The 21,026-nt window shown below is 39.3% G+C and overlaps 1 protein-coding gene across 2 annotated transcripts in view; it reads right to left on the bottom strand.

Annotated features, from left to right (window-relative positions):
* Positions 1 to 2,759: 2,759 nt before the first annotated feature.
* The window catches only part of ntm (neurotrimin), a 475,162-nt gene continuing 456,895 nt past the window's right edge, over positions 2,760 to 21,026 (bottom strand). For both annotated transcript variants that reach the window (XM_084374046.1, XM_084374045.1), the window contains 5 exons: positions 13,293 to 13,421; positions 12,536 to 12,656; positions 12,173 to 12,324; positions 11,262 to 11,297; positions 2,760 to 9,180 (listed from right to left, as the gene is read on the bottom strand). In XM_084374046.1, the coding sequence (XP_084230172.1) occupies positions 9,080 to 9,180; positions 11,262 to 11,297; positions 12,173 to 12,324; positions 12,536 to 12,656; positions 13,293 to 13,421 (539 nt within the window). In that variant the 3' untranslated portion in view covers positions 2,760 to 9,079. The remainder of the gene's footprint in view (positions 9,181 to 11,261; positions 11,298 to 12,172; positions 12,325 to 12,535; positions 12,657 to 13,292; positions 13,422 to 21,026) is intronic.

Here is a 21,026-nt window from a genome sequence, read left to right on the forward strand (position 1 = left end):
TTAGCTTCTTAAAAGTTAACTTAACCACTTCACAATATCCGTGACATATTCTCCAGATGCAGACATTAAAACAGTAGTGAAATGCTGCTACAATGTCGATACGACTGCCTACAGGACGTTTTCAGGTCTATTTTTGCAGAGAACCCCTGCGGTAAAAATAGGCAAGACTCTGAATTGCTAGATGAAGCACTGCTGCAGCCTCACTTGACACACACGGGAGAGGCGCAACTCACGCAGCCTGTGTGGCTGCTCTAACCTGTTAACATTGATGCTGAAATGAAAAGCAAGGCATTACGCCATGCATGAGCTGCTCACACAGCCAGTGTGGCCAGCCTGTTAATGTTGTGAAATGGTCACAGTTTGGTTAGATTTAGGAAAACATCATGGTTTGGGTTAAAATTTGGGTCAAATTAATACTTGTAACTCATGTAACATGAATTCAAAACAAGTCAACTTTGACTTTCGGTTACCTGGACCTCACCCCCAGATTGGATCGGCCCCGCATCTGCCACATTACAGCCACGATACAGCTGCCGGAGCAGACCGCGGACATTCCAGACAATGCTCATGTGTTCGCAGACTGCGCCACCACATATTTCAGCAGTGTTCCAGAAGTGGCTCTCCAGTAGGTTCTCTGGCGAATTCAATTCAATTCAATTAAAAAAACTTTATTTGTCCTCAGTGGGGGAATGTGCATGTGGAGTAGTTGTTCACAGACACAAACAAGTCAGATAGAATAAAATAGACAAAATAAACTAAAAAGATATTTACAGTATTTACATGAGGTGCAAAGTAGCATTGAGGCAGGTTGGGTTGTGCATTAAGAGGAAGCAACAAGTTAGTGCAAATGTGCAAAAGTGAAAAATGCAATAGAGGGGGAGGGGAAGAGGAAAATGCAGTGACCATCAACAGGTTATTATTGACTGTTTCGGTATTGTCCAGTGTGGGGGGGCAGGGGTGGATAGGAGTGTAGGAGCTAAACAGCATTGGGAACAATGGTTGCTCTCCTCCTCTGTGTCCTGCAGCCCAGGCGGAGCCGGCGTCCACGAGGGGAGCCACTCAAACGCTGGGAACAGAGTGTGGGAGGGGTCCTGAAGGATCCTGCGCGCTGTCCTCGGTGTCAGGGGATATGAGTTCCACTTTGTTTTCTTTATGTAGTCTATGGCAGTGGACTACATGGCAAATCTATTTCTGACGTAAGTGGACTGCAGCCGGGTCAAGCTGCACAGAGCAGATCGAGCAAGACAGGAAGTCAGACAGGCATAGTGCATTTGGTCAGTTTTTTTTAAATAAAGCACTCTGTGCAGACTCAGGATCTATAGCACAACAGTCAGCACAAGTCAGAGTTATTGACAATAAACACAAGCTTAAAACAGATGAGTAACAAAACGATAAAACTATGTAGCCTACTCAAACAGAGTAGAAGCACAAAAATCTTGGAAAATTGACGAAATAAACACAAGCAACTTAACAATATCAGTCAGACAGGACGCTCCACTTCTGAAAAGCTGGGATATGAAGCCACGTGGAGGATGGAACAAAACAACCCTGCTCACGCCAGGTAACAGAGACATGACCAGTGGAATCAAGGGGTCAGTCTGTATACTAGTACAATAGAGGATGGATTGGAACCGACAGCCAACGGTAGCCTCTCCAAGAGCTGCATTAAGTCACAGAGCCTGCACCTCAACCTGTTTTGAAAGGGGTTACATCAGGCACTAAGTTTGCAGCATCTAAAACACACTCCACGCCGTCTCTTGCTGCAGTTTGTAAGCAGATGGTTATGTTAGTTTCAATGTTTTGTGCTCAACTGTCTCCCTTCAATGCTTCATCAGTTTCATTGATCTTAAGTGACTTTGGAAGAGAACAATACAGCCTCAGAAATGCATCAGTACAATGCAATCAATTACACAGCCTTGGATGGTCTGAAATTGCACTCCTGTCAAAGCTTTTATTTCAGGGACATGTGTCTCTAATACAAGGCAAAAAAATCCATTGTATCTTTCCATCAGCATCACTGTATTCAGTCTCTGGTGTATGGAGTGACACTCGACTGCAGAGAGCAGATGTTTACATGAATTAAATATTTGTTGAGGCTGAAGTAGAGCAGTGGGGTACCAACTGCATTTTTTTTCTGGCACAGCTAAGGAAATGAAATAGAAATTTCTTACAAAATGAAATAAAAAGCACAAAACCTAAAATACTGTTCATATTATGGACATACTTTGCATTACGTATCACACAGTAAAGCATTGCTCAAGGTCATAAGTGTCATTGGCAGTGACAACTCACAGCGGAAACCTCCAGAATCTTACATGTATCATCTATAGAGAAAATGAATGAGAATAGGAAATTGCTTTTGCAGGCAGCTGCAATAAACATTGCAGCTTCACGGTGGAGGAAGAGGAACAGGTTCAGAGTGTTATGCAGACCTCCTGCTGTGATTGTACATAATTGATGTACCAGAACCCCTAAAATACACCGTGTTCAGTCTTGAAGATACACTGGTGTCATCCAGAGAACTGCAGTTAGTGGTCGTTGGTAATGTAGCAGACAGACCACAATGAGCTCAGTCCAAGGTCAGGACTTCTGGGGGTTTAAAAAATCAATAGGTTTGTCTTGTTTCTGGATAGGTGCCACTGTAGGGAAGTCTGTTGTTTATGCACCTTGGGGAAGTCTTTTGGCAGTGCAGTGTAGCAAAAGATTTGATTTGTTCAATATCTTTATTTAACATGAATAAAACATGAAACAAACACCACTCAACCTTAAGATACAACATTTTATTATTGTCAGTCTTAAATATGAGCACACACTTTTCATCAAGAAAATACATATGAACCAACAATCCTTTACAATGCAGGGAGTCGAATAGCATATCCCTCTCCACTTGGGAACAACCCAATCTGAAGAGAGTCCTGTGAACTTTTAGCCAGGCAAAGGGCAGAAATGTATTCATATGAATCATCCAAAATAAATCCCAACAGATCATGAGACTTCTTCAAAGTGTCTTCTATGAAAATCCCCTGGTAGCTGAGAAAGGTTTGATTTCTCATGTCAAGCCAAAGTTCACATCCCAAAATGATCTCTTCTAGACTCCAATGCAAATCACACAAACATCACAAAATACCTTAAAATTAATAGTAACATCTGGCAAGTGCAAAACAAGTCAGTCATTTCTCTTAAACGGTATCAAATTTTCCTCAAAGACTGCTCTCCTGCTTTGCATATATGGAGACAAAGAAAAAAGAAATACACCCATAGTTTTTTTTTTTCTTTTTTTTTTTTTCTAACTCAGCCCATGATTCAACTGGGCCCATGTTTGCTTGGGCTGAGAGAGAGAGAATGAGTCCTGCAATCCGTATGCGGTCTTCAAACAGACAATGGAATTGGTCATATCAACATAAATATGCAGTGCTACTGCCAAAATATAAGCCTTCATGGGCTGTGATTCAGAATTGGCTGACTGGAGTCAGACAGAAACAGGAAAAGTTGTGTGTATTCAGGCCTTCTCAGTGCAGTTTCCCAGCTGAACTTCGGGGGTGGATCAGAAATATTTTACTAGTGTATTTCCAACATCCTCTCCCCGTGTTGCTAGGTTTTATCATTATAAGTTTGGCTTGTATGGGACTTACAGTGTGTCTTGCATATCCTTTTTAAAAGTCATGCTTGGTGGGAGTTTGGAGCATTTGCATTTGCTCTAATAAGACAGCAGAGGCTGACTGTTTAATGTCATGCATAAAGAAATTGCAGCACGACTGCCTACTGTTTGTCTGAGAGATGGCGACTTCTTTTCAATTATGGAAGTTGCTCACTTCCAATTGAAATAGGTACCTCAGCTCCTGCTGTGTTTTTAGTTTGCCTGACCGTAATGCATGTTATATGCAGCTGTGGGAGGTGTATGGCATGGGGAGAAACAATCAATGTTTTTTTTCTAACTTTATTTAACTTCAGGACAGACTGGTTACATAACAGAGTGTTACTGTTTTTAGCAAATAGCTGCAATCATCACACTTGGTGAGACTAACTGTATATACCCTACAGTTTTACAGGATGAGTCCAGTTAACACCAGGACGATACGAGGGCCAACTGAGAGCTTATTAGAGTTTTCCCAACTAAATGAGCCATAACATGGCCAATAGCTATGTTTTGCAACACATCACACCGTCTCACTAAATGTAATGTGATTGTGTTTATTTAATTGTTCCGCAAGCCTGCATGTCTAACCTTGAGGCTACCAGTGCTCATACTGCATGGAGAACACTGGTGCTAAGAAAAACAAAAAGGCCTCAGGTCACAAAGCAAGCCTTTAAAGAGGCAGCCTGCTTAGGTCCATATTCTCCACATGACTTCTCTTGTTACACGTTTGAAGCAGCAGGGATTTAAGAACAAGCAAATGAAGATGATTCTTTCTGTTAGTGGCGTGGGGCTCAGACCAAGGCCAAAACTTTTGGAATATGATCTAGCAGTATTTCCAGCAGTGATCTGACATTGCAGACTGTTTCTGAGAATACCTCATCCTCAGATCACAGTTCAGCCTGCTCTTTGCCTCTATGTGGCTTCTTCAGCTTAGCTAGGTTTACAAAATTATTTCTGTGACCATGGATCTCATCAGCTTTAATAAACAATATGCTCCTTTGATATTGACAAATAGCAGGGGTCCTCTTAATTATGCATCTAAAGTCAGAATGTGAATATGAAGTCTGTAGCCCTTTTCACACAGAGACTCCGGCGAAATTTCTCCGCCTTTGTTTGTTCACACAGAACCAAGCAGCTGTTTTTCCAAGTTGCCAAAGACACTACCAGTTACCACATTACTGTTGTTTGGTCCTGTAATGGTGCTTTACGGGTCATTTCTCTTTTATTTGATGAGTGAAGGACCTGTTTAGCTGTCAGACTGTGAACACCATCAGATCGACACACCCCTGATCCGCCCCGCCGGCTCATCCATTCACACAGATGCCGTCTCACCTCTGCTGCGACTCTGATACTAGCTCCAGAGGTGGATCAGAGCCGCAGAAAAACTGTTCCCCCTCTCCGCATATGAAACTTTCACACAGAGGAGGATACGGAGAATCGGCACTTGATTCCCGCACTGAAAGGGCAGTGTGAATGGGGCTAGTGATTCTCAGTGCAGACTCAACTCTGAATCGATGCCATAAAGACCATATGGCATTGTTATTATTAGGTGGATTATTAGATGAAGTCAGCGATACAACCACCTCCTTACATCTGGTTATGTATATAAAAAAAACGTCTTTATTTCATCAAGAGATAAATGTTATATTTTAACAGCAGCCCTGCTGGTTTGTACAGATCTGTCTATTGTCTAACAGTTAGAGTGTACATGGGTTTGTCTCAGTAATACTGTGCTTGGATTGAGCTATAATACTGTATTTGATATGACTTATAAAAAACTAAATCACAATTATTAAGGACAAAGCAATACACTGCAAACATTGTCCCTTCAAAAAACTGTGAGTGCTGTGACACTCCCAGAGAAACAATACTGATGACACAGCGGTCTGGTATATCAAGGGTTTCTGTGAATAAGCCTCACTTGCATTGTCATTACAGCGCACAAAAATACACACCCATGACCAGATCTAAATATTACTTTAAGGTGGTAATTGCCGTGCTGTTAAATTATTGGGCAAATTGCTGAACAACTGCGCAGAGGTAGTAAAAAAAATAAAATAAATGAACCAGTTTGTGTGCTTGGCTGTTCTACAAAAGATGCGTTGGCAAAAATATACAATTAACTGTCTTACCTCACTAGAATCTGTGCCGTGACTGTGTGTTTGTGTGTGAGAGAAAAAGAAGTGGGGTGTGCGTGTTTTTGTTGATTGATATCTCCAAGCTGTTAAGTGAGTTGTATTATGCCTTTCAAGGGAGCTCAAAGCAATGAGGCTGTGATTGTTTGTGCATATTGACAGCAACCACTTCATGTAAACCCTTCTGAAGGGATCCCAGCACAGACCTCCCTAGGAGGTGATCTGACTTCAGTTTGTCTTCAATGTGGTTAATCTTGGGGCGAAATGACTGTGCAAAATAGACATGATCAGTGGTGCCATCCTTCAAGCCAGGATGGAATAATTACTGTGTAATTTCCAAGCGTCACTGTGCTGGAGATGAATAATTGTCTGCAGTGTCTGTCTGTCTCCCTCTCTCTCTTTGTCTTGTGTGTGGAAACAAACCATGATTAGCCTGTCAGATCCAGCTGGTGATTACCCTGATCAATTTCAATAATGGCCCTATCTGTTTCATGCTGTTTTGATTTGGATATTGGCTCTTTATACACATCAAGGAGCACAAACCTTGCTCTCCCCCAGGGCCACAAAGGAGGCGAGTTCAAAAGAAATATTGCAGTACACCTGACTGATGGACTACGACCTCACCAGAGCTGAGCCACGCCAGGGGAAAATATCTGCATTTTCTTTCAAGAGAGGAAAAGATGAAGTTGAACAGAGCAGAGATCATTGATTCTGTCACTTCTCTCCCTTTAGGCCTGCTCAGTGTCGACTGAGTGTGCATTAATTTAAAAATAACCATATGTGGAAACACTCTCAAACAGGCTGTGGGTTCATACAAAGAGCATCACTGCCCCACCACTAAACAGACACACACTAATTTGTTTTAATATATCTTTCCTGTTTGATGGTGTGTTAATGGAATCCCAAGAATCCTTTAGGGCTACACATAATCCAATGAGTCAGTAGATAGTGTTTGTACGTACACAAACACAAACCGGTTCAGTCCAGTCACCAGGATTAAAGGTAGGCACTGAACGTTTCTGCAAACCACTGATACACTCACATTTTTACGTGTCATAGGCTACGTACCGTATTGACATTTCCACAAAACGTGTCATATCACATTACATGTTTGTTACCTGACTGTCATGTTGAGAAATAAAGGGGATGATGGTAGAGTTACAGGCGAGAAGGATGCCAAGCTAGTGACCACTGTTCAAGTCCATCAGGTGTGACATAACTGGATATTTTTAACAACACCCAGGGATATCTCCAGCCATATTTGTGGCAACCAAGGCAAGTTTTTAAAGTGTTAAAGTGTTTTTTTCTTTTTTTTTGCCTAAATCAAACGGTCTAATCACAGTGCTGTGACAAGAACACACATTTAAATTGAACCTAAAGAGCCATTAAGTTTCAATAATTTGTTGTTTTGCAGAAACGCCCTTGGCCAACATTTATTCTGGCTACTGGCTTGTACACTTTGCAAGAGAGGCATGATATCTACAAATTTCCTTCCACATAATAAAACCAGTCACACAGACCAAGCTTTTTCATTGTGTCACTCAGCTTTTCCACTGCTGGGGGGAACCTGAGTGGTCTGGCAGGGGGTGTGAACTATTTGCCAAGACTCGAGAAAGATAAATTAGGCTACTGTCTCTGATTCTTGCTGCTGTGTTGTGAGAGGTTTCTGATTGTTGCATAAAATCCTCGTACTCGCAACTGAACAAGGTGATGGAGGTCTGTCGTTTGTTTGCTGCCTCTCAAAAACACCAGTGGTAGTCTGTCTGCACTGATCCTTCTCCATAAAAAAAAATTGAGATGTGATTTGTTTTTGCACATATCCTGTGTTTTCTGATAATGCAAGGTATCAAATGGCAAGAACAGATGCAGCCTTTTTCCCAAAGCTCTGATCATTCTTGGTTATTGCAACTGGCTTGAAAACTGTACAGTGTACCTGCAGTCTTTTTCAATAAGAGCTGAAAATGTCATGTTCTGTGAACATTTCACAGTCACAAACCACATACTGTACATTTTGGTTTAAAGGTATCTATAAATTTAAATTTTTTCCCCCCTCCAAATGACCTCCATACTAAAACACAACATGTTTGCCCTCTTGTCTGTGAAAAAGACAACACTATGCAAAAAGTGTCAATGTGTTTTGTTTGGTGTTGAGACCAGAAAACAGAAATCCTGTGAAGTATGGTGCTGTAAAATGCTTTAGTCTTTGGGTTATTGATGTCTAAATACATGCAAAAAATGTTTATTTTCTATTACATGATTTTACTGAGTGGCTCTAACTCTCCAGTGCTGGTTTGGAACATGAACAGGAACATTTTCTTGTGGTATAGAAATGGCATGATGTTCAAACAAATAGCAACAGCATTATTGAATGTTATATTACTTAGGTCATTGACATTGACTCCACACAAGTGGAGTAAACTTTCCCTCCATTTTTAACTACTTAATTATAATATCATTATTCTTGACACCATGTTTGTGTAACTGTACTAGTAAAAGAAAAAAAAAGACAACAACATAAAACTAGGATATTTGTTCCAAATAATTACAACTTCATATTTTCCCTTCTCAAAAAATATTTAAAACTAAACAGAATTGGAAAAAATAAAAGAGATTAGCATATCACAACTGCAAGTATATCTCTATAATGCCGAAAAAATAAAAATACTTGAAGGTTAAAAACAATTCTGCTCTCAACAACCAGAATGAATGATAATTATTATACATTAAAATATGATAACACCAGGCTTTCAGCCTCAGGGTTCCTAAATTCCTTCTGCCTCACTGTCTCGGTTTGACTTTGAGGTATTTAACATTCACCACTCATACTTGCTGTAAATGTACCTTTTCCTGGAGTTGACATGAATATGCAATGCGGTTAAAAATTAAGACAAATCAATTTGAATAGGAGACACCACATCTAAAAAAATCCTCTTTTTCTGAGACATATACATAAAAAGAGACAACCCAGAATAATATAATTTAGAGAGAAAAAATATCCAACAGAATTCAATTAAAATGTAAATCATTTGTTACATCCTTGAAATCTAAAAAACAACAGAAACGTTTGTTACACTCTTATTTAGTGGGTGAACATCATTATGTAGCAGGATACTTCATGCACTCACTGTGCATCAGTTTATGGTTCCAGTTGAAAAAAAAAAAGAAAATCACACACACACACTTGCACCTTGCACGCACGCACGCACACACACACGCACACACGCACACACACACACACACACACACACACACACACACACACACACACACACACACACACAATACTTGTGTTCAAATCCATCCCTCTTCAAAATCTGAGCAGGAAGGGCAGAAACACCAAGAAGAGGAGACAGGTTTGTGAGTGCACTCCCATCGCAGCGCCGCTGCCATCCTGAACTGCTCTCGGTCCTGACAGGGGGAAGAAGAAACAATGTAAAAATCTAAAGACTATTTGAAATTGCTGTTGAATGATAATGAAACTCTTTAAGTGTCAATTATATCATCATTTTAAATAAAACATACAAAATAAGGCAGAGCTAAAAAAAAAAAAAAGAAGAAGCAGAATATACCCTTTGATACATAATGTCCACTGAAGTGACAAAAGCATTTTCAGTTAGAGAATAAAACGTAGCAGAACAATGTTCTGGATAAATCTGGATAAAAGTATTTTCTAGCACATTGGTTTTCTGTGAATAAAAGGATGTAACAGTCATTCTCCTTCCTTCCATCATTGTGAATTTATGATGATGTCATATCTCAAAATAACAAAAGGTGAACATGGTGAACATGGTGAGCTTTGGGGATCCTCCATGGTACTCCATGGTGTTAACTTCCTCCCTGCTCTGCTGCTGTGATTACACAGTGTCTCCTAGAGATTGAGTAGTAGTAGTACTCTGACCCATGGAAGCTGTTAGTGAATCCTGGATAAAGCAACCTGTGTAACCCTACATTAGATTAACATACAACTAATATGCAACAGCAAATACACTTTATTACACATTTCTGATACAGTCAGTACATAATTGACAAGCATCATGTTGCGATTACGCAAGCAGACAAGGCTGAATATGGACGTATAGTTTTTGGGATGATGATGGCGAATGGAAGCAAGAAAACAGACCCAGGAAACAACTTTTGTTTGTTGAAAATTATGTATAGAGTAAAAGCTTCCATTAGTGAGGCAGGGAGTGAACTACATTAAGTGCTGCACACAATGTGGATAGAATCAATCTTACTAGCTTTATTCATCTAATAAAACTTGTAAACATAATTCTTTTACATCAGGCTACAATCTTGGTATATGCAAATGCATAATGGAGACACCTGACACCTTATATTCCTCAGATTCAACAAAAATGAATGCCAAAGCCGAGGAAATGTACAATAAAATATCAGCTTTATTCTTTAAAATGTAATGCACCTGTAGTGCTCTGAAGTATTAGGAGCAAATCCCCAGGATTTTACTGCTAAAATACAATAGAACTGCATGATGCAAAAACTAATACTCCTAACATTTTCATCATGCTCTTTTCAGGGATGAGGCAAGTTCCATCTAAATGAATGCACTGTACGAGGATTGAGGACAAATTTTTACTTTGAAGCTTTCAACACAATGAATACTCATTTCCCCTGGATTTCCATGAGTTCACCACAGTTTCCTTTGGGGCATCTATCCAATTACTCTGCCACTGTGGATTATCCCTAATCCTGCATGTGGCTAATTAGAATAATGACGTTCATTCGTAGCCAAAATCAAAGCCATTAATACAACTGTGTTAATGGAGTGGGTTTGCTTACAAGATGCGGCAACCAGCAGTCACAAGGACGCATTAAATGACAAGATGGGTGAGGTGTCCTGCACTATCACCACAGCTCCTGTGCTTGTTTATCAGGTGTATCACTATTTGCAGATCCAGCCTTCAACCTTCAGTGAGGTTCCACAGCTTTCTGTGTTTACCTTCACTATTTTCCTGGTAGGATGTACAGTTGAAATACAATACCTATAGTACATATCTCAACAATCACACAAGCACAAATTATGGTAATGAAAGATGAAGGATACTTACAGTGGAAAAAGAGCATGCAAAAATAAAAAATGAAGTCATGTCACACAGTGAGGTGGTTAGGTTTGCAAAGGAGAAAGATGAAACATGGTTAATAAAACAGCCTGCAATCACCATTTTCACAAAGATTCACATGACTTCTGTATGGCACTTTGCTTTGCCATTCCTCTTATTCAAAGATGCTGCTTGTCACACAACAGCTTTAACATGTCAATTTGTGATGAGAACAAAAAGTTATTCAAATAAAACTGTCCAATTCTGACATGATCAAAGAGCCCAGAATTGATTTGTTTCTTCTTTTCAAACACTTTAAGACAGCAGCCCAACTTTCAGTTTGTGAAAATGGCAATGTTTGTCATGTGCCAGCATGCAGTTAATGCTTTCAATCCATGACAGTTGAAGTGCATGCTGGTGCAGAATACTAACCTTGCAATAGCGTTGAGCTAGTGGGTTCAATTACCACTAAAACAGGGGAATAAATGGAACAGAGCGACATATCGGAAACAGAACAGCAACATATCACTGACAACACTTGAAAAGCATGAAAAGTTGGCTGCTGAATGGACAGCACACTTACATACTTGACTGTTCAAACTGGTAATAACACTGACAGCTATTCATCAAATTACAGGTGGCGTCAAAAGTCCACGTAAATGCTAAAACACTACAGGATTTTACTTCTGAACTGATAGTCTGCAAGATCTTGACTTTAGTGACATGTTTGGTGACACGGGGTCAATTCTTCATGTTGAAGGGGGTCCCCAGGAACAACTCCGGGGTGTAGTGGACGCAGTTGGAATTGCAAGTGAATTGTCAATAACCACATGATAAGTTGGTAGATGGCATCACAGTCCCATGACAGTATCGCAACATATTTTTACTGTGAAATTTGGTGTATCGTTACACCCCTTTTTAACATGATAACTTTACTTTAACGCAAGTGTGTCTTTTTGGTACTTTTTGCAACACTAAGGCACAGATCTATGTAAATGTAGATACAAGCAGACCGTGGCTTGTCTCTTTTATGTTTACTCAAACAAACTGTGGTTGTCTGCATACAGTATGAATGGATATCTTTCTATACAGGATTCTAATGAGTAAATAGGATATTTTCATGTTTAAAAACAGTTAATGTGAAAGCTTTTAGGAAATGGGCAAAGGTTGAATCACACTGATACAGTGAAGTATAGAGAGTAACTTGTGTGAAAAAAAATTACGGATTATTACTTGAATTATATTATATAATTATATATTGAAAAGTACACTTAACCAATACACTAAAGATGCATGTATTTCCTGTTCTGTAGTTCTAAAATGTAACAGATTCCTGTACTCACCAAACAGAAGGAAGCTTGTGTTTGAGCTCCCAAGTTTGTTGATGGCGACACAAGTGTAGTTCCCGTAATCTCCATCAGTGACGTTAAAAAAAGTCAGCTTTGACAGTGATCCAGTATTCACAATTTCCATGCCATCAAAACCATTGAAGATCCTAGATGGGAGAAAAATAAATCATGGACAGACAGCAAAATAATGATTCAACTGATAATTAGTACCACATTTCAGTCATCTTAATGCCTGTGTGACTGACAGCTGATCAATAATAATTGTGAAAACTAATGACGGTAAACACACACACACGCACACACACATGCACACTTTTTCCATTTGTCAATGTGAAATGCAAATGTAAAAGCCATTACCTTCTGTCATCTTTGTACCACTCAAAATCTGCCTCAGGCACTGCATCAGCCTCACACTCCAACACTCCTCTTTGGCCCAGAGTCACTCCAACATCTCTGCCCTCTGACACGGTCGGAGCATCTAGAAGCAGGCAGCAACACATGACAGCACTGCGATCAGGACTCCAAGGCAGCACAAGTCAATGATATCAGGGGAGGGGGCACATCTCAGGGGTCTTTACTCCTCTTCAGAGGACTCAACTCTTAGCTGTCATTTACACCATGACCTCACATGAAATGCAATTAGGAGTTTAAATTGTGTACATTATTTATTACACTGATAAAACAGTCAAAAAGACAAAGTTTTCTATCAAATTAGCCAAACCATTTTTCCTTTGAAAATGTAGTTAAATGATGAATCGGTTGTCAAAATCATTGTAGATTAATCTTCTGTCAATCAACTAATGGAATGAAACTTTTACCCCAACTATATATGATTGGATGTAAACCTGGTGTAAACACTGTTAAATAATTATTAATAGCTATTGTGTTAAAATGTTTAATAACTTTTGAACCACAATATACTTTAAAAACTCATGTTAAGTGGAGTTTCTCAGTTTTTCAGTGAAATCACACATGCGTGGCCATTCCGGGCCTCTGTGGTGAACATAAAGATAAATGATTTAAATAATTACATGATCTTTTCATTTATGCTAATGGACTAACTGATAAACTGACATATGGTTTTAGAACTGGTTATTCAAAGTGTCGGACTCACAGTTGACAGTGATGTCTATAGTCTGGACATCTGTGTCGATATCATTCACAGCTGTGCATTCATACGTCCCTGCTCTCTGTCTGGAGATGGATGGGATTTCCAGGTACTCATCATCTGATGCAAGGTCCCCTACAAGAGTCACACACACAAAGAGGGAGAACGTAGAGATGGTCATTCAGAGATAATGTGATAGGTCAACAGCTGTGGCTTTGACTGTCATTGTCACACTCTGTGTCACTGCATGGCCTCTGGAAATGTTATCATCACGCTGGTGCACAAAGAGAAAGGAGGAAGGTGTTGTCATGAACAGTTTTAACAGTGATAATTCATCTACATATTTGAATTTGTGTTTGAACTGTGATGCTATGCAGTACATCAACAACTGTTCTGCTATTTGAAAAAAGGAGGATATATTTTGGTATTAACAGAACAAAGAGAGAAGTTCAGTCAATCAAACATCCAAGTTCAGCAGCAGCAGCAGAAGCGGTGAAAGCTCCTGTTAACTCTTGTAGCAAACTGATCTGGTGTGACAGGCAAATTTCACAAAGCTACATGTGTGTCAGAACTTACACAAGTAAATATCATGACATCTGTCTCTGTCTGTGATGCTCCTCTATTGTTTCTTTCAACACTTACAAAGACTGGTTCTTGAGCTCACTGACATATTTCAGAGGACATTACAGCACTTGGTGATTAGTGCTTTGTTAAGCCCCCACTCATTATCACTCGTCTGTCAGAACTTTGATATTCTGCTCTTTTGTGTGTACCTCTTAAGCCTGCAAGCACACCACAAGAAGTACTCAGATATGAGAATCTGAACAGGGGAAAATGCCAGCCGTGTTACTTTTTCTTGTATCAATTTGATACGCTTGACAGAGACACTTAACACAGCACTCAACGTAAAGAACAAAAGACATAATTGACTTCAAGCCTCCTCCCAAGATGTTGGTAGGTGACAGCAATAAATTGCACAAGGATTCACTTTGCTGGGTTTAGACACATTACTGAATTGCACCTGGGAAAGCTGTTACAGGGAGAAGTCCTCACGTACACACCAATCACCTGACGAGGAGTATCAGGAGGACTCATGTAGGTGTGTAGGTTCCACTTGGTTTCTTTTCTGCTCGGCTATCTCTCAGAAGAGGATACTCCATTTGGCCAATAGAGACCGCACTGTCAGTAAAGCCACACTGCGATCCTCTGCGGAGACTTAATCAAGACAAGGCTGCCAACTGATGCACCTTCTCAAAGTCCTCACATCAAGCATCAGGTTTATGGCAAGCTGCTTCACATTACTTGCATAAACAGCTGTCCTTCAGAGTGAAGCATGAAATCAATGTTTCTCTAGAGTTCATCACCACAGATGTAAGAAAAACTTGACAATAATAGCTGTAACACAGCTATTACATTCCTCACATATGTCTACTATTAGGCTAATAGTAATGATATTTCTGATATGTATGGATGCCTGCTGATGTTCAAAGCCTTGTTTCATACCCTAGCAGGGTTCCAGCTGTTTATTATAATGGCATGAAACACTGAGCTCCTCTGCTAACTAAAGAATGTATTATTACTTTATGTATCGTTCTGAGGAAAACTGGGAGAACAGCAACAGGACATACATACACTTACAGTATGTACATAACAGGCCATGTATTGAATGAGTGAGGTGGTTATTATTGACTACATGAAGTGATAAAGAGACAAGATGTGTCAGGAGCTCTCAGTTCAGCAGGTGATTGAGTTGTGTGTTAGCTTTTCAGTAACTAGTCAAAGCCACATGTTCGGGAAAAAGAAAACCCTGTGAGTTTGTAACGGCTGTGGAAAGTAGACAGAAGTCTAAATCCACCATATTCAGGTGGGAATGTGAAACCCAGATCCATAAAATGTATTCCTGGTTCAAGGTTAGAAAAAATACTTGCTCTATTATCTAAACCTGCTAGGCCAGTGATTCCCAGAGTGTGGGACACGGCCCACCAGTGGTACTGCAGGTGGGCAGTGAGAGGTCATTTACAATAAATAAATACATTTTAATTTTCAATTTTGTCATTAGGTTTGAAATGACCATATAATATTGTGATGATTAAAAATGTACATTTAAAAAAGTAATAAGGACTTGTAAAACAAGGGAGTTAAATTACATTTTACTCTTCATTTATCTGACCTATTCTTAAATGGTGTAGTGTTGAATTTCCGTTGATGTGTGTACCATCTTCCGACCTTAACCTGCTGACGGGTATTGTAGGAAATGCAATTTTGTCAGGAGGACAACAATATTTGACTGGAGAATAGAGCCTGACCGATAAAGGATTTTTAAGGCCGATACCGATACAAATATTTGGTGATTTAAAAATCCGATATTCCGATATATCGGCCGATATATATATATATATATATATATATATATATATATATAGAAAAAAATTAATCCAGAAATGCGTAACAAAACATAAACAGATTTCCGTAACATTAGTTATTTGTAGTTATTTATGAGTCCTCACTGAAATAATATGATAATGCAGTTTAAAAATAAACTTGTTTGTTTTATTGTCACAACAGAACAGAGGAATCTCAAAATTACTAGCTAAGTCAGTTTCACTCTCGGCTTACACGTAACAGCAGCAAAACTGGACATGGTAGTCACAAATATTGTCATGCTTATTTGAGTTAAGAGAACTGATGGGGATGTTCTTTTAATTGTTATTCAAGCATGGAACGCCAACACTCATAACATAGTTGAAGGGTGTTTTTATTTTATTTTTTAAATATTCATTTATCGGCCATTATAAATGCCGATACCGATAGTTTGGAAAATGCCTAATATCGGCCGATAATATCGGCCAGCCAATATATCGGTCGGGCTCTACTGGAGAACAGACTTTGACACAACATTGAAACATATCTTATATTGTGTCAATGACGAGGAACTGTGACTGCATGAAATATATGCAAGTTTATATATTTTTGTGTGTATTGTACATGCATTATTAATTTGAACTGCATTGCTTTAGGGAATAATTAATCTCAATCCCATGTATTGATCAGAGTTGTGATTAAGGATCTAGGTGGGCCCCAGAAGATTTTCTAATCACAAATTTGTGTCATTCTTAAGTTTGGGAATGGCTGTCCTCAGCAAACATATCTTATCAACATTTTCTTTAAAAATGTCATTTATAGTGGCAGACACATAGCCCAGCAATGATAATGTTACAACCAAATTCTCGTCTGATCAACTATGTGTACAGCATCAACAGTGAGAGTTAAGTATTAATTCAGAGCAGCTGTTGACAACAGACGAGCCCGGACTCAGAGGGGAATAGCACTAGCATATCGTAACAAAATATTGGTGAAATGAACTAGTTTCGTGGCAGATAATGCTCATAGAGGCTGCGCTTCGGTGCCCCGTCACTCGCATTATATGGATATATCAGCGCTACACTGGATCTAATTTCGTCCGAACGACTTCAAATGACACCAAAGTTATCTGGGTGAGTAAATGATCATATATTTTGCTAGAAATAAGGTCCAGGTTGTAAAAAACGGTAGTTATCCTTTAAGACAATATGCTATACAAAAAAGTTTTAAAATTAATTAAATCAAAAATAATGTAGTAAGTCTTTTTTGTGCCCAAACAAACCTCATTCTAGAGGGCTTGGATTAACAACATATTCTATTGTTTTAGGGTTATCTTGGACTTCTTGATCATATTACGTCACCATCACCAGTCAGTTTACGCCACACTCTTTGCAAATTTTCTTCCTGAGGCAACTCTGTAGTAAATCATGACCCTCCTGTAAAACATGCAGTACACCCTATCATCATCATATTATTGTCTTTCAGTACACATAATGCTCCCCAGCTTCCAGAGCCTCAGCTGGCTTAGCACTGGTCACAACCCTTCAAATCCATCATCTCATTCACAGAAACTCATCTGCATGTTCACTCATTTAAATGTAAAGTGGTGAGCCAGTACCATGCAAATTATCTTGCATTACAAATAAAATAACAAATCATTATCATCTTGTTGGTCTATCCCCTCATGGTTGCACTACTGAGCCCCTTCATGTGCCTCCACCAGTTGCCCAACTGTGCAAGTGAAGCCATTGAAAACAGCTGACACCATGTGCCAAAGAATGGTGTCTCTCTTTATGCTCACTAGAGAGAGAACAAATGTTGTCTCAGTAGAAACAAAGAGTTCACAGGACACTTCAGCGCCCACTACGGCACTACCAAAGCTCTGAAAAATACACAAAGAGGCCCTCATTATAGCATTCTTCCATTTTAATGGGTATGCGTTCACAAGGAAAACATTCATGACTGCTGATAGTTTCCACCTAGGGCAAAGTAATTTTTCTTAACTCTAAGTGAGCTGCCTCTCTAATTTATGAGTCTTGGTTAAAGAGGACTGCTGGGTTTGTGACCAAGTCATTAGGAGGATAGCACTGTGTCCTGCACTGCCATCAAAGTGACATGGCAGGGCATTGGGGAGACCAGACAGTAGGAGGTGGTCAGGAGAAGAAAGCAAAGAGAGCCAGAAAGTCTCGGGAGAGTCCGGAAGAAGATAATGTACCCTCTCCGTGTCCCTGAAATGCCATCCTCAAACTCAAGGGCAAAGAAGAAAATGGGGTTGAGAAAAGAAAGAGAGAAAGATATTTGTGTGCAGGGCAAGGGGAACAACTTTGGAGAGGGGAAAAAAAACAGGAGAGCAGATGCTTGAAGGATATAGGCATTTAAGGAGAGAGAGCAAGGGGATATGGTGAGGTGGGATTTAAATTGATGAATCCAAGCTGGGGGAGAGAAAGAAATAGAAGCAGGATGGCAGATAGGAGCTGTTAACAGACAGAAAAGCACACATAACAGGAGAGCGAGTGGGAGTGGATATGTGTTACCAGTGTTGTCTTGAGGGAAAGGTAGTCAAAGTGAAATGTAGCGAAGAAGGAGTGACAAAGCTTTTGTTAGTCAGACAAACTGAGAATGAATGCTTATTTAAAAGATGTTCAATAAGACAACAAAGGAGAGAGACCGACTGTGGCTGCAATGCAGCTGAGTCTTAAACTGAGCCTCTGCTGCTGCTGTGCGAGGTACAGATATAGATAGTTATTTTTCCACTGATTATCAGCCTTCGGCATATGAAATTTCTTAATGTGCCAGGCCTCCTTTGATGCATCATCCTCTTTGAAGGAAACAAACATAAAAGGGGAGAGCGGGAAATGAATCATAGAAATACAGTAGCACAGGGTTCTACGTATTACCACCATGCACTAAGGCAGCTTTGCCTCTATTGAGGAGGTTTGCCAGCGAAGAAAATATGTTGTGACAGTGTAGTTGAGATTTGACCCATCAATAGGTTTATATTTTTGAGCATACAAAGAAAAATGAAAACCATGGCTGCAACTAATCTCTCAGGCCACAAGTCCATTTCACATATACTATAGGGGAAGCAGCTGTGTGAGTAAAGGATACAAGTGAGTCAAAGCTATGGAGAAAGTACAGTAAGTGAGTGTGAAAGGATGAAACACACTTATGTTCCTGCTTCTGTACACTAAATTAAAAAAATGCACTGCTAATGAGAGTTTAACAATTTCCCTAAAAAGCTGTTTACAACCCAATCACATTAGTTGACTCAGTAGAAATGAGCAAGATTGGTCTCAATGACTGTCATCAAAGTAACTACTGAAACTACAAATCAAAGGATTTCAAAGGTTTTTTTTTCTGAACAGAATATAAACTCTTACAAAGAATTTCTAAAACTCATTTCTCAGTTTCCACTTATAGCAATGTACATATAATTCACCAGATAATATAGAAATGACCAAACTCTATACTCAAGTTATCACTAACATTACTAATACTTCCATCATACAGCCCACAGTACACTCTATAAGATTTGATACAATGTAGATTTCAAACAACCAGGACTGAATACCCTGATACAAGGGACCTACCTACCTACCTACCTACCTACCACTTCATTATAAAATACTAGCTCACAAATGTGTGAATATAATGAATAAATACATTTCTGTTGTGGCAAGGGAAAATAAATAAATAAATAAACTGCTGGCATTTCATGTTTCTGCAAACTGTAGACACACATGACATTTCCGACATTGTGATTACTACAATTTCTGTCATATCACATTCACATCATATGTATAGGAGCTGACTTTCATGTTGGGATGGCGGTGGCATGACAGCTGATGCTTGCTAAGCCTAAGCCTGCCTCTTATGCTCTTGACCCATGAAGCTATGGCTGCAGGAGAGTGAAAAAAAATTAAATAAAATAATTTAACAAAGATAAATTAAGATTGTAATCAAGCAACTATTACATTTCTCTTGCTGTTCGAAAAGAAAAAGAAAAAACGTTAAGGAGTTGCCGAGGAGGCTGTTTACTCAGGAGATTTTTAAGTAGTAATTTGAGCTTTGATCTGCATTTAGCTCATGTAAACTGGTTCATCTCATAACCAGAGAGTGTTTTGCTGCTATTCATCTCACAAACAAAACTCTCTTGTTAGGTAAAGACATGTATAGAGATGATTTATTTTTTAGTAATGAAACCCAGGGAAGACAGGTACAGACCAACTGATTGTCATAAGGAATTTGGGGTAATTCTCAGTTTTCCTCTGTTGGTTAAAATCTTCAATTTAACTTGTAATGCAGTAATTGATGATTATCATTGCAGGAGCTGAGGGCAACAGTATTCAACACTGCCAATTTACAAAATCATCTAGTCTTTTGGGTCAACATTCCATACAGCTACAGATCCTACAGGTCTATTCAATTTGTCTAGTGGTGTTTTAGAATTCCAGGGGACCCCATATGTGCTTATTGCTTTACTCTATGTTTTACTAGTTTAACATAGAGATCATAAGAGTCTAAAAGCCCATTATGACCATAGAGGCCGTGTGTAGTGACCTTCACTATCCTCCACAATATTGTTTCTGGGGAAGAATGAGAAACAGTATTGTTATTAGGTATTCTCAAAGTCTAGAGAAAGAAAAATTGTGAGTGTGTAGTCAGCATTACATTCTACTGATTACATTGAGTTATATCCTGTGTACAAAAGGAATGTCTGGCCTGATGGTTTACACTAATGAAAGGGGCTTGTGTCACAAGACACAGTAGGATTCATCCTCTGGGGAGCATAAATATCCACAGCAATATCCACGCTCATTAGGTACATTGTATGAAGAGCCTCTTGTCTTCAGAAAAAAAACAAACAATCATATAGGTTGAAAATTAGATGCTCAGGTTTAACAAGTCCAGTGTGAAACCAGGGGACACCAGTGAGTTATTTTAAAGCACCACTAGGTAGTTTATACTCATTACTACCCCCGGCTGGTTGAGAAGCGCAATTATCTGTTATTAGTGTCGTAAATACTGTCACTGTATGAGCATCCCTGGGTAAAATGAATACATGTGAATTTGTTGACAGAGCCAACAGAGTGCCAACAACATGCTAGATTCAGAGATAGCAGTTGGTAGTTTGTTAGCATATAGGCTGCACAGCACATTAGCATGCTAGAATTATTCTCATACCGAGTTGGTTATAGTGATTGCACCGACTAAGTTACTTCCAAAACACGACGCTTGGGCGTGAATGTGTTTGGTAACGTCTGAAAATATAACTATGTTTTCGGGAGTTACTAAATACAATCGCAAGTACACGTTGTGTTCGACGTAATAACTACAACCAACTCGGTATGACAACAGTAAGTAGCATGCTAACGTTAC

This window comes from Pagrus pagrus (assembly GCF_965226575.1).
Source record: "Pagrus pagrus genome assembly, chromosome: 14".
NCBI classification, from domain to species: domain Eukaryota; kingdom Metazoa; phylum Chordata; class Actinopteri; order Spariformes; family Sparidae; genus Pagrus; species Pagrus pagrus.